This window comes from Cucurbita pepo, chromosome 1, assembly GCF_057944985.1.
Source record: "Cucurbita pepo subsp. pepo isolate OVF chromosome 1, ASM5794498v1, whole genome shotgun sequence".
Lineage (NCBI taxonomy): Eukaryota > Viridiplantae > Streptophyta > Magnoliopsida > Cucurbitales > Cucurbitaceae > Cucurbita > Cucurbita pepo.
The window spans coordinates 15211918-15224056 of NC_141798.1; the positions used below are offsets into that span (position 1 = coordinate 15211918).

The window sequence follows — 12139 nt, forward strand, 5'->3', positions numbered from 1 at the left end:
TTGCGGAGGAATCAGCAGTGGAGCAAGTGACACCTGAACTGGTGTTGAGAAGATCATCCTGTACTATCAGAGTACCAGATATGCATGTACCTTCATTACACTATCTGTTGCTGATGAAAGGGAACCACAACCCTTTGATGAGGCCCTACAGTTGGAGGATACAACCAAGTGGGAGCAAGCCATGGATGATGAGACGTCTAGGCTTCAAAAATGCGTTGTACTGAGGCTGAGTGCGTGGCAATAGTTGAAGCTGGAAAGAAGACAATATGGATGACTGACTATCTGGAAGAATGGGCAAGAAGTAGCACGAAGATATTCTTTACAGAGATAGTTAGAGTGTCAAACAGTTGGTGAAGGAACCCGGTCTATCATTTCAAGAGAAAACATAGAAGACGATACCATTTCACTTGCAGGTTGGTGAAAGATGGTGATGTGTTTGGAGAAGATAGAGGGTGCAAAGAATCCAACAAACATGTTGACAAAATGTGTTGATGTTGGAATATTGAGATTGTGCAAAGTCTCAATTGATATGGTGCCATGAAGACCATGAAGATGCTCATGGTCGTTTGAGAATGAAATTCTTGGTTGACTAGATCAGTCTCCAAGTGGGAGAATTGTTAGATTATGGAGCCTGATGCTTATTTATAGCTTGGTCAACGGTTATATCCGGTAAAGCTATATTTGGTAAAACTATATCCGATAAAGCTATATATGGTAAATAGCTATATATAGTAGATGGTTAAATCGGGTAAAGCTATATATAGTAAATAGCTATATATAGTAGATGGTTAAATCTGGTAAAGCTATATATAGTAAATTGAACTATTTATATATCCCGTCCGATAGATCTTTGAGATGTACTTTCTATTCTCTGTACTCTCTCTTGTTGTACATACCTGAAGTCATCAATAGAAAAATCCTTTTAGCCAAAGTTCTCCTTGCATTTTTCTCTATCTCATTCTTTGTGTTCATCTAGATCGAGCGTGTGCGTTATTGTGCGATCCTAACAGTTTCCACTTTGTAACCGCTTCAATTTTGGTAGGATCTACATAAATTTTGTCCTTTGACACTACATGTCCCAAAAACGAGAGTTGTCGTAGCCAAAATTCGCACTTTGAGAATTTGACATACAACTTGTTCTCTCTTAAGGTGGTTAAGTGTTAAGATGTTGACTTCTGACAATCGAGAGGAAATCGTCAATGGAGTAAAAAAAACGGCCAAAGAAAATGAAAACAAAAAATTAAAGAGAGAAATTTTGGGATTTGATTTAGTGAAAAAAGCAGTGATTTTGTTTCTCAGCAGATTCACCTGTTTAAATAATTATCTTATCCTAAAAATGGCCGAGAGTGGCCTACTAAATTTGTGCCACTTCCCTCCAAATGGCCACCTAAAAATATTGGTAACCCATTCGAAGTGTTTGTCAAATGGTCAAAAGAAAATATTCAATTAACTGAGTAAAACGTGTAAAAGCTAAAAAAAAAGGAAACCTCAAGCTTTTATCCCTCCTAAAATCTATGGTATATCTACCTTATTATTTGAACTCCGATATTTGAATGAAGTTCCTCAAATTTTACCCGCGCCAAAGACTTGGTGAAGATTTCTCCTAGCTGTTCCTCTGTTCGGATGAAGCCAATCTTGATAAGTCCCCGATCTGCACACTTCCGAATGTGCTTGCTCAGGCGTGCAAAATCAGACAGTAGCTTTGTTGTCCACGTAAAGCATTGGTGGATCGCCTTATTTTCCAATGAGTTCTTCCATCAGTCACGCAAGCCAGACCTGTTGCGTTGCTACCGTCGAAGCGACAATGTACTCTGTAGCCGACCATCAATGTCACCGGCCATGTCACTATCACTGTAGCCGACCACCTTAAGCTTCTCCTTTCCTCTCCTTGCACAGTATCTTACACCCCAGCGTCTGGTTCTGGCCACATAGCGCAAGATGCGCTTGACAGCCACAAGATGCTCCTACCTAGGTGCTTCCATAAACCTACTCGCGTATCCAACGGAATAGGCAAGGTCAGGGCGTGTGTTTACCAGATAGCGCAGGCTCCCGACAATGCTGCGGTAATCAGTGGAGTCGACTGCCGTTGTAGTGCCGGCTTTCCTTAGTTGGAGTCGGCTTCCATTGGCGTCCTTGTAGGGTTATTGTTCGCTAGCCCAGCTGTGTCCAACAGCTTCTTTGCGTACGCACCTTGACAGATGGTGATGTCGGCAGTACTCTGTTGCACTTCGATGCGGAGGTAGTAGATGAGCACGCTGAGATCGCTCATGTTGGAGTTCTTTGACATCTCTCTCTTGAATCTTCTGAGGACTTCCATGTCGCCTGCAGTGATTATGAGGTCGTCGACGTACACTCCCACGATCAGTCACTGCTCGTCGTGGCCGTGCGTGTACATGCGATGCTTAGAGGCACAACGCTTGAACTTCAGCGACAGTAGGGTACTGTCGAGCTTCGCACTCCAGGCTCGTGGTGCTTGTTAAAGCCCATAGAGTGTCTTGTGCAGGTGCAATATCTTGTCAAGGTTGTCATTGTCCAGGAATCTCGGTGGTTGTCGAACATAGATGGTCTCCTTCAGCTCTTCATTGAGGAATGCAGATTTCACGTCCATGTGGTGGACCTCCCAGGAATGATGTGCCATGATTGTCAGTAATAGGCGAACAGATTCCAGCCTTGCTACCATTCCGAATACCTCCTCGAAGTCCATTCCTTGCTTCTGGACGTAGTCCTTCACCACCAGATGGGTCTTGTCTTTCACAACTTCTCCCTCTTCGTTACGCTTCAGTCTGAAGACTCATTTGAGCCCTATGGCTCGGTGTCCCAGCGGCATGTCCTCCATACTCCACGTCTTATTCTTAGTGATGGACGCCATCTCCAACTACATTGCCTTCAGCCAGCACGGGTTCCTTTCTACTTTGGCGAAGGTGTTCGGTTCATCTGCGATGATGGCATGCAGTTCGGTCACCTCTTGTTCGAGTTCACACGCCGTCAGTCCAGGTGGTTCACCTCCTCCCACTAGGTCTTCCATCCTCCGGTACCTGCCCACCAGATCATCATCGTGATCGGCATCCAGCGTCGAATCCGCAGTTCGTGGTGTTGCAAACTCCACTGGTTGGGAGTAGTTGCTGGTGGCGGTGACGGTTCCCGATGCTGCGCTCCTTCTTCTCCCAGCTCGGTGACGAGGTACTCCACCGTGAATTAATTTAGGTTTTGGTCTGCCTCAGTCACGTCGTTCCACTGCCAGAAGGTGCTTTCATCGAAGATGATGTCGCGAGACACGTGATCTCGCCACCCCACAAGATCATAGAGCCTGTACGGTTTGCTCCCAGGTTCGTAGCCAATGAAGACGACCTTCAGCCCCTGGGATCGAGCTTGCGAGGTGGGGATGCGCTACCTCCATGTATGTGACTCAGCCGAACACTCGGAGATGATGTACCGCTGGTTGTTTGTTGTACCAGGCCTCAGTGGCATCTTCTCGTCGAGGCTTCGCGTCGGTGAACGATTCTGGAGATAGACTGTCGTCATTACCGCCTCTCCAAAAACCTCCCAGGCATCCCGACGATCATGAGCAATGACCTTGCTGTCCCGATGATGGTCTGATTTTGGCGTTCTACCACCCCGTTCTACTTGAGGGGAGTAGGGCGTCGTTAGTTGCCGCTGGATGCCGAGCTCATCGCAGTACTTATTAAAGCTCGTTGAGGTGAATTCTCTACCTCAGTCCATGTGCAGCATTCACATCTTCTTCCCGCATTTGGCCTCTGCTCGCGCTTGAATGCGTCTAATCGCCTCTGCCGCCTCACTTTTCACTTGCAGCAGGATCAGCCACATGAAACGACTTTTATCATCGACCAGCAGGAGGAAGAGTGTCTTACCGCCCGTGTCGCCGGCTCGATGGGCTCATAGATATCACTGTGCACGAGCTCCAACGGCTCACCGGCGTGGTAGGATGCCTGAGACGGAAAGGGGGTGTGCCTCTACTTGCCGATGAGACACCCATCGCACGACCTGTTCACGCCTTCTATTGCAAGCAAATCGTGCACCATCTCTTCCTTGTGTAATTTTTGTAGAGCAGGAAAGTTTAGGTGCCCATACCTTGTGTGCCACCTCCAAGATACTTCTTCGGTTCTGGCCGAGAGGCTGACCGGTTGCTCTATCTCCAACTCCAGGATGTAAAGACGGTTTGTCGTGCGCCGAACTTGCGTGAGCAGTCGTCGTCGATTATCGCAGATTTTGAGTAGCCTGCGCTTGATGGAAATGAAGTAGCCGGCCTCATCGAGTTGACCCAGGCTCACAAGTTTAGTCTTGAGCCTCAAGATGAAGTAGACGCCGGTCAGCTTGTGGTGCTCGCCTCCCTTGCTGACGAACAGGATGGTGCCGCGCCCTTTGATTTTGATGATGGAGCCGTCGCCGAATTTCATCGTCCTGCGAATCCCCGAGACAAGCTCGGAGAACGCTGATCGAGCCCCAATTATATGGTTTGTTGCCCCTGTGTTGAGGACCCATCGCCGGTGCTCATGCTGCTCACCCCTCTCGCCGATCTGAGCGAACACTCGCTCCTCCTTCAGCTGAATTGGCTCCCCAGCCGGTGCCTTTGTTACGTCCAGCTGGAGCTCTTCCTCGTGTTCGAAGCTCAACGGAGTAGTTAGATTGTCGTCGATTACCTCCGTGGATTTGGAATCAAAAGTGGGGATGTCGGGTAGGACTGATGCACGCACCATGAAAAGAGCCAGCTCTTCCTCCTCTGATCGAGCCACATGGGCCTTCCCCTTGTTCCCGAGCTTGCTCCAGGTGGCCCTTCTACAAGCTCAAGCGAGCAATTCTTGCTCCAAGTGGCCCTTTTGCTCACCCCTCTCACCAATCTGAGCGAACACTCGCTCCTCCTTCAGCTCTCTGTGGATTTGGAATCAAAATCGGGGATGTCGGGTTAAGAACTGATCCCTCTTCTTCCATGGCTTCTTATCGCCTTTGCGACTGGAAGACCCGTTTCTCTTGTCGGTGTTGTCGCGGAGCTTTAGGAGTGCAAGTCATTCCTCCTCCGTGAGGAGTAGACGACCCTGCTTGTCGACAGCTGAAGCAGCATTCTTCTTCTGCTTCTCGACGTTGCACAGTCTTTTGGTCACCTCTTCCACCGTTAGATCAGGGGTGACTTGTAGCATCTTCTTCACAATTTCTGTCAAGCTGATGCTTCCACCGATCCCCGTGATCCGAATTAAAAAGTCATTGATGAATTCTCCGTCCTTAAAGAAAATCTCTGAAAGCTCCTTCTGCAGCTACTCGATGTTGGATTCTCGCACTCGCAATAATACCAACCCGACGGGATTTGATACAATCCCAGGCCGATTGCGCGGTGAGCGCTTGGTGGGGAGAGACTACGGCATCTCTAGAGGAATAGACCATAAATATGGTGGCGAATGCCAGCCGATCCTCTCGGTACTCGATCGTTTCTCCTTCCTTTGGACTCGACAATGTGCCACACAACCCCCTCCTAGTACTCGATCGTTTCTCCTTCCTTCAACTCGACGGGTACTGCACAGAGGCGGTCGTCTCCCTAATCACTCACTCGATGACAACTCAAGGTCGGTCTTTGCGGTATCAGCCTCTTAGTGGCGATGATGGAGAAGCCAGCACTCCACGGCGGCATGGAGGACTAAGCGAGCCTGCTCGGGATGGACCCCACGATGTGTGTATTTTCGCACTTTGCATTTTCTTCTACTTGAACCTGAGACCTGTGTATTGTTAGATTGACGTTCTTTGAGTCCAATCTTCATTATGTTCACAATGTTTAAATAGGATACAAGTTACCATGTAACTCCTAATAATAATATACTACTACCAAAATTCTGAAAATAAGATCAAATATACGATTAACAAATTCCCATAAATAACGAAAAAAATCCTAACTTGATTATAGCTCTATAAACTATATTCCACACCTAAGTTTATATCTTAAATCAAATTTCATAATAGTCATCCTCAAGTTGGAGAGTGCATGTTAATCACACCCAAATTGTTTTTAAGAAAAATCAAATTGCTGTCTTTCCAAAGCTTTAGCATAAACATCGGCCAAGTTAACTCTAAACAAGTATTTGTTGAAGATCTAGACATATTTGCTGATAATCCGGACATATTGGTTTGCTTTTTTAACTTCCAAGAAATAATTGAATTTTACAAGAAATGTAAAGCCCAGATGATCTGGACACATTGGGTTTCTTTTTAGACTTGTAAGAAATAATTAAATTTTCCAAAAAGAAGCAAAACCAGGAACAAACTACAATGATTTAGTCCAAAATTGGTAATTTGTCACATTTCATTTGATTGGAATAAGTGAATATCCTGACTGATCACTTATTGGTTCATGCATAAATGATTTACTCCCGAATGGGTAATTTGTCCCATTTAATTTGATTGGAACAAGTGAATATCTTGTCTGATGAGAATGGTGAATATAATAAGGATGTGTTAAATCAACATCCCAAATTTTGAAGTTGGATTTGGTTGATTGCACCAAAAGGAAATTTTGATATTTAACAACATCAAGGTTCATGTTCCCCTTGAATCATCAAGTTCTTGATTCATTTCAAGAAGTTTCAGAGGATAACTCAAACAAGGATATCTCATCACTTTGGCAGCTGTTTTATGTTGCCTTCGTGAATATCTTGTTTATGGTCAATTAGAAGCAGTTGGAAGGAAAAATAGGTCGACAAGTTTTTCTAACGAGGAGCATGTGCCAAAGATTGTTAATGATAATGGAGAGAGATCTTTTTAGTTGAGAGCTTGCTCGTCGTCTAATCATTCCATCACTTAATCCTGTAAAGATGTTGTGAAAGAAAATACAAACATCTTAAGCATGCCACCTTTGAGCTTTGGTGAGAAATTTGAAGATGCTTATAACGTAGTCTTAATATTGGACGATCGAGAATAGTTTGTCAACCACAGTTCTTCGTCTAGAAGAATGATTGAAAATATATGTAGCTCATTCAAGACTCAAATTGAGATTAGGAGGCTACTTATTAGTGAGAAATTTGGATAGCTCGCCACAAATATTTTGATAATGAATATGTTCTTGATTTTCTTGTTGAGAGGAAAATATTGATGATTGACGGTGCTCAATCACGGACAATAGCTTATAGAGACCAAAAATTAAAACCTTTGAGATGTGGGCTTAAAAGGACGATATATCTTGTGGAAGATGATCCCAATTCATCCGTCATCCTCCGTTCCAATCTTTGTCACTTTACTTCTGTTCTTCCTTTCTCCTGCTCTGATACCATGTGAAGAATGAGAAACAGAAGTGGGACTTTCAAACCCACTTATGTAGTCCCACTTCTGTTTCTTATTCTTAACATTAAGACCGTTTTGAGGTGCTCTTGGTGTTCTTGGTCCATTTTCGAGTATACAAAATTTGTCAATCATTTTCTCTTCAGTATCCACTAGCGACGGTGCGAACCTCTTAAGTCTCATAAACTCGCGATCATAGCTATCCACTAAACGTCCACCTTATGCTAAATGGGTGAATTCCCCATCAGGATTAAGACTATCCCGGTTGTCCATCCACCATACTTCTGCGTCCTTTTGCAACATGAATCACGCACAGGACACCTTCTGATCGTTCAAAAATTTTATTAGCAAAAAGATCATCTCCATAGACGAAACCCACATTTGGACTTCTACTGGGTCTCATGCAGTTCCCGTGAATGAACGCGGGTCATACCATTTAAAGTCTCATAAACATCTCGCCCATCTGGTAGATCGCGAGCTGTTGGCTTACTAAACGAACATCATGGCATGCATCATCCTAAAACGATTCCCACATCGGGTTTGTAGTGGGATCGATACTAGCCGTAGGTGCTGCTAGAGGTGGCACAGCTGGAGGCGGCACAGCTGCGCCAGTCCTAGTTACAGAACCTTCACGAGGTGGGCTCTCTTCACTCCCACCTCTTCCTCTACCTCTAATATAATAGGGGGTCGTCCCCTTTCTTGTCTTTCTATTCTGCGTTCTCTGGGCAGCCTTGTTCTAGAAACCAAGATAATTTTTTTTGAAGTCTAAGGCTTGCTAATATAAATAACATTATAGTGCATAGTATTAAAATCATGTAGTGATATAAAATCTATCAGAATTTTAAAATCAACAACACACTCATAATTCATCATATTCCATGTTATATTACATTCAACAACAATACATAATTAAAGTATATGAGATCAAAGACGTTTCTTTTTCTTATCTTATGCAAGACATACCTGATGATGAAGGGGTAGTAGGACCCTGGAACATGTCAAGCCTATATCGTAGGCTAGTCTAAAGAATCTATAACCTAGAGCTCTGATACCAACTATAACAACCCTAGATTTCTACTAACATAAAGTCGTTATTGTCATCATGCTCTATGCTCTTATGTAGAATTAAACCTCTAACACATTATCGTAAATCATGAACTTCATCTTAAAATATAACATCAACTTAAAACATTGTCATGGTCTCACGTGTTCGAAAACATAATTAAAAACAAGATAAAAACAAAATAATAAGTAAAGTAAAGACATTAACTGCCAAACACATTATACTAACCTAAGTCTAAGAATTTAAAACACTACTAGCCTATGCACATGCCATGGTCTTTGATTGCGATGTCATCGGAGGTCGTACAGGGGTGTCTTGCCTTTACATGAAATAGAAGTAGCACATGACTTGAGTATATTAAGAAATATTTAGCAAGTGACTTTATTATTGGGGTCGGAAAATGCAAACACATGCAACTCATGCTCTAGGGATCTAGCGTTAAAACCATCATAGGGATAGTCTCCAGTCCGGACTAAATTGGATGCATAATGCTTTCCTACACATGACCCACATGTGTGAGTGTGGATCCCAAGGCGGTTCACACCTCCTAGACCCATCATAGTTAATCTACCTGTCTGTAGTGACGTCCGGAGGTCAACATACTCTTGAGTATCATGCAAGGCATGATCATCATCATCATTGTAGCGTACGCATCCGTACTCATCACCATAAAAGGAGAAGTAGACCGATGTTTATGTACACACAGAGTGCATGAGGTCTCTATAGTTTTTCTTCTTTAAAACATCTTTTGACACAACCCTAAATTTCGTTCACCTATTAATATAAGTAATATACATGCATTGGTCTATGTTCATTATCATTATCATTAACTAGGGTTGTGTCCTAGGAAAATCATTATCATAATGTGACATGACATTTAAAACATATGTTTCATCTAATATGGAAAATAACGTCATATTAAAGAATTTCACAATCTTACATCATCATGTAGTCATACATCATCATCATCATGTAGTGCCATCATATAACCATATCTTAAACATCATATAACATCATCATGTAAATCATTCACATCATCATACGTCATACATCGTACATCATCATCATATAATATAAAAAAGTGCTGGAACTACTAGTCACGTATCGTCATACATCAAAAAAGTTGTCCAACTTATCCTATATTAAGACCACTTACCTAGTTGGTCTTAGCCCATGCTTCCCTAAATTCGAGTACGCTTGTCTTCCGTTCTTCAAAGTTGTTCCAAATATCACTGGTAATCGTTTCCTATTAGAATGTCCATTTTGTTTCGTTAGTATTTCAAAATTATAATCTAATTTAACTTGAATTTGTGAAATAGGGCATCATACTGACCTCAATTATCTTAATTAGGATCAAATTGAGTACTAGAAAGGTCAAAAACATGAGGGTCGGTGTCAAAAATGCAAAACTTAGCCAAATACGCCATTTTTTTAGTCGAGGGACTGCACGAAGCTGAGTCGAGCCCCTAGAGCCGAAGGAGCCAGCATTTGCAGCAATATTTTGCAAGATATGTAAGAACTTGAAGTTTGTCTTAAGTTTTGTGGTAGTTATGATTATGTCTTATGGAATTAAGTAGTGAACAATTCTCTATATGTTGATGGTGGGTCTGAATTATTGTGTTTTGATATGGTGATGAGGCTAAAATGGGTCATCTGATAGTTTATTGGCCTTAGGAAGACAGAGAAGTGACGTCGTAGAGTGTGTGACGTCCAACCCATAAAGACAAACATGATACATCTTAATGTCCAGTACGAGATGATATACCTATGGCCTAGCCTCCCATGACCATAATTCTAGATGTCAAGCATGCCTCTGTGGATACCACATAGTAGAGATAGACAGTGTAGAGCATGCCTTGGTGCATGCCACATAGTAGGCCCAAACAATATTTTTTATTCAGACAAAGGCGACCAACGTAGGAATTAAGTACCCCTCAAGCAAACTATTCACTCAAGAGAGTTTTGGTTAAGTTAGAAAGTTGAGAAATAAGATTCACCAACCTTGAGAGTTCATGGCTACAAGGTTTTGGTTGAAGTCTTTAGGAGTAAAGTTCAAGTTTATGAATTTCCAAGAGTATGATGTGCACTTTATGTTACTCACGAGTTATGAAGTATAGGATATTCCTATTGAAGGATGGTTTTGCTCTGAAGGCTGCGGATTTGGGGGAATCAACCAATAGATGACAAGTCGATTTGGACTTTAAGGGAGAGGACCAATTCCAGTAGCAGCACGTGGATATCAAGATTATATAACCGCGTTCTAAACCATCCTTAGGTTAGGTAAAGCATACTCACAAAGTCAAGGATGAGGAACTATTAAAGTAGTCCCGTGAACCTTGGAGTCCAGAGCAATAGAAAAAAAGGGCAAGTCATGGTCACACCTTAACCATTTGGAGAGAGAAAGTTTAGATGCGTGCTAGTAGAAACCTACCTTTGTATAGGTTATTTGAATTACAAAAAGTAGAACTCTAGTTTCACACATGAGTATCCATACTTGTGAAACATGCTCAGACAGAGGTAGAGCTTCTACACCACGTGATTCTAGAAACTACCTAAGGGGTAGTGAAATGGTGACTTATAAACAGGTAAGACCAATGTCTTAGAGAAAACCTAGACATAGGATATTAGGCATACCTGTAGGTGAGGCATCCTCAGAGTTTAAGGAAGGTTGGTCACCAAAAAAGAGTTTTCAGAGATAGGATATTAGGCCTACCTGTAGGGGAGGCATCCTCAGAGTTTAAGGAAGGTTGGTCACCAAAAAAGAGTTTTCAGAGTTTAAGGAAGGTTGGTCACCAAAAAAGAGTTTTCAGAGAGTTTCATATTTGATGAAATTATGAGTCTATTTTGGTGAAGCAGTAAGGACCGTAAGAGTCTCAAAAAGGTTAGAATACCTTTAGATGAGGATCAAAGAGAGGGACATATCAAGGATGCCTTTCAGAAGCTATCTTGGGTCAGAAGAGTTTACTATTAAGTCCTTCAACCTAACCAAGAGGTTTAGGTTTAGAAAATCCAAATGTTTGTGAGACTTTCTTGATATTATCATTATAGTCGTCTTGGATGATATACTAGTGTACATCAAGATGGAGTTAGTTAAAAGGGAACACTTCAGGGGATTTTTTATGGTATTATGAGCACATCAATTGTACGTCAAGTTCTCGAAGTGATGAGTTTGGTTGTTGGTAGTGGCCTTCTCCTATCACGTGGTATCAAGTTCAGGAATCAAAGGTGCAAAATTTGAGCTGTTTATATAGTTTCTAGTACATCATGCCAAGTACATGCAGTGAGAGTCATGACACACTTTATTAGAAGAGAACCCTGTAGCTACTCGATATTGAGAAAGGACTAGTGACGTAGTCCTCCTAGTTCGAAGGTGTCTACCGAATGAAGTACTATCCAGTGGTAGTCAGGCTCAAGAATTAGGTAGCCTTCCTTTAACTAAAATAGGGTGGGAAGACGGTCATGGAGTATGATATAGTGTTTTATGGACGACAACTAAATTGGCTAAGATGGACCACTTTATTGTAGGTTCAAAGAATGAGATCTAGGCTTGAGATAGCCTAGATTTCCTCAAATTCTCCAGAGAATGATGGACCTATGCACTTTAGTTAGAGCCTATGAAACTTATTTGATTGTAATCACACTCTAAGGGATGGTAAAGCCCTAGAGGTAACCATTAAACCCTGGGAAGGTGGAAACATCACAATCGAGGAGAAAGGTTAGCTCTAGGAGAACCCTAGGATTTGGAAACAGGTACATGGACCGGGAACCCGAGGAAGTGTTTTCAAGAGAACTATGTGGTTT

At 42.5% G+C, this 12139-nt stretch overlaps 1 protein-coding gene across 1 annotated transcript; it reads right to left on the reverse strand.

The window, feature by feature from the left end:
* Nucleotides 1–3971: 3971 nt before the first annotated feature.
* Nucleotides 3972–4715, reverse strand: LOC147794873 (uncharacterized). The gene has a single exon (XM_087126420.1). The coding sequence runs from the start codon at nucleotides 4713–4715 to the stop codon at nucleotides 3972–3974; it is 744 nt and encodes a 247-aa protein (XP_086982546.1).
* Between the last annotated feature and the right edge of the window lie 7424 nt (nucleotides 4716–12139).

Bases quoted from the DNA above. Each gene is read 5' to 3' on its own strand.
- LOC147794873 (XM_087126420.1), bottom strand. From the start codon at position 4,715: ATGGTGCGTGCATCAGTCCTACCCGACATCCCCACTTTTGATTCCAAA.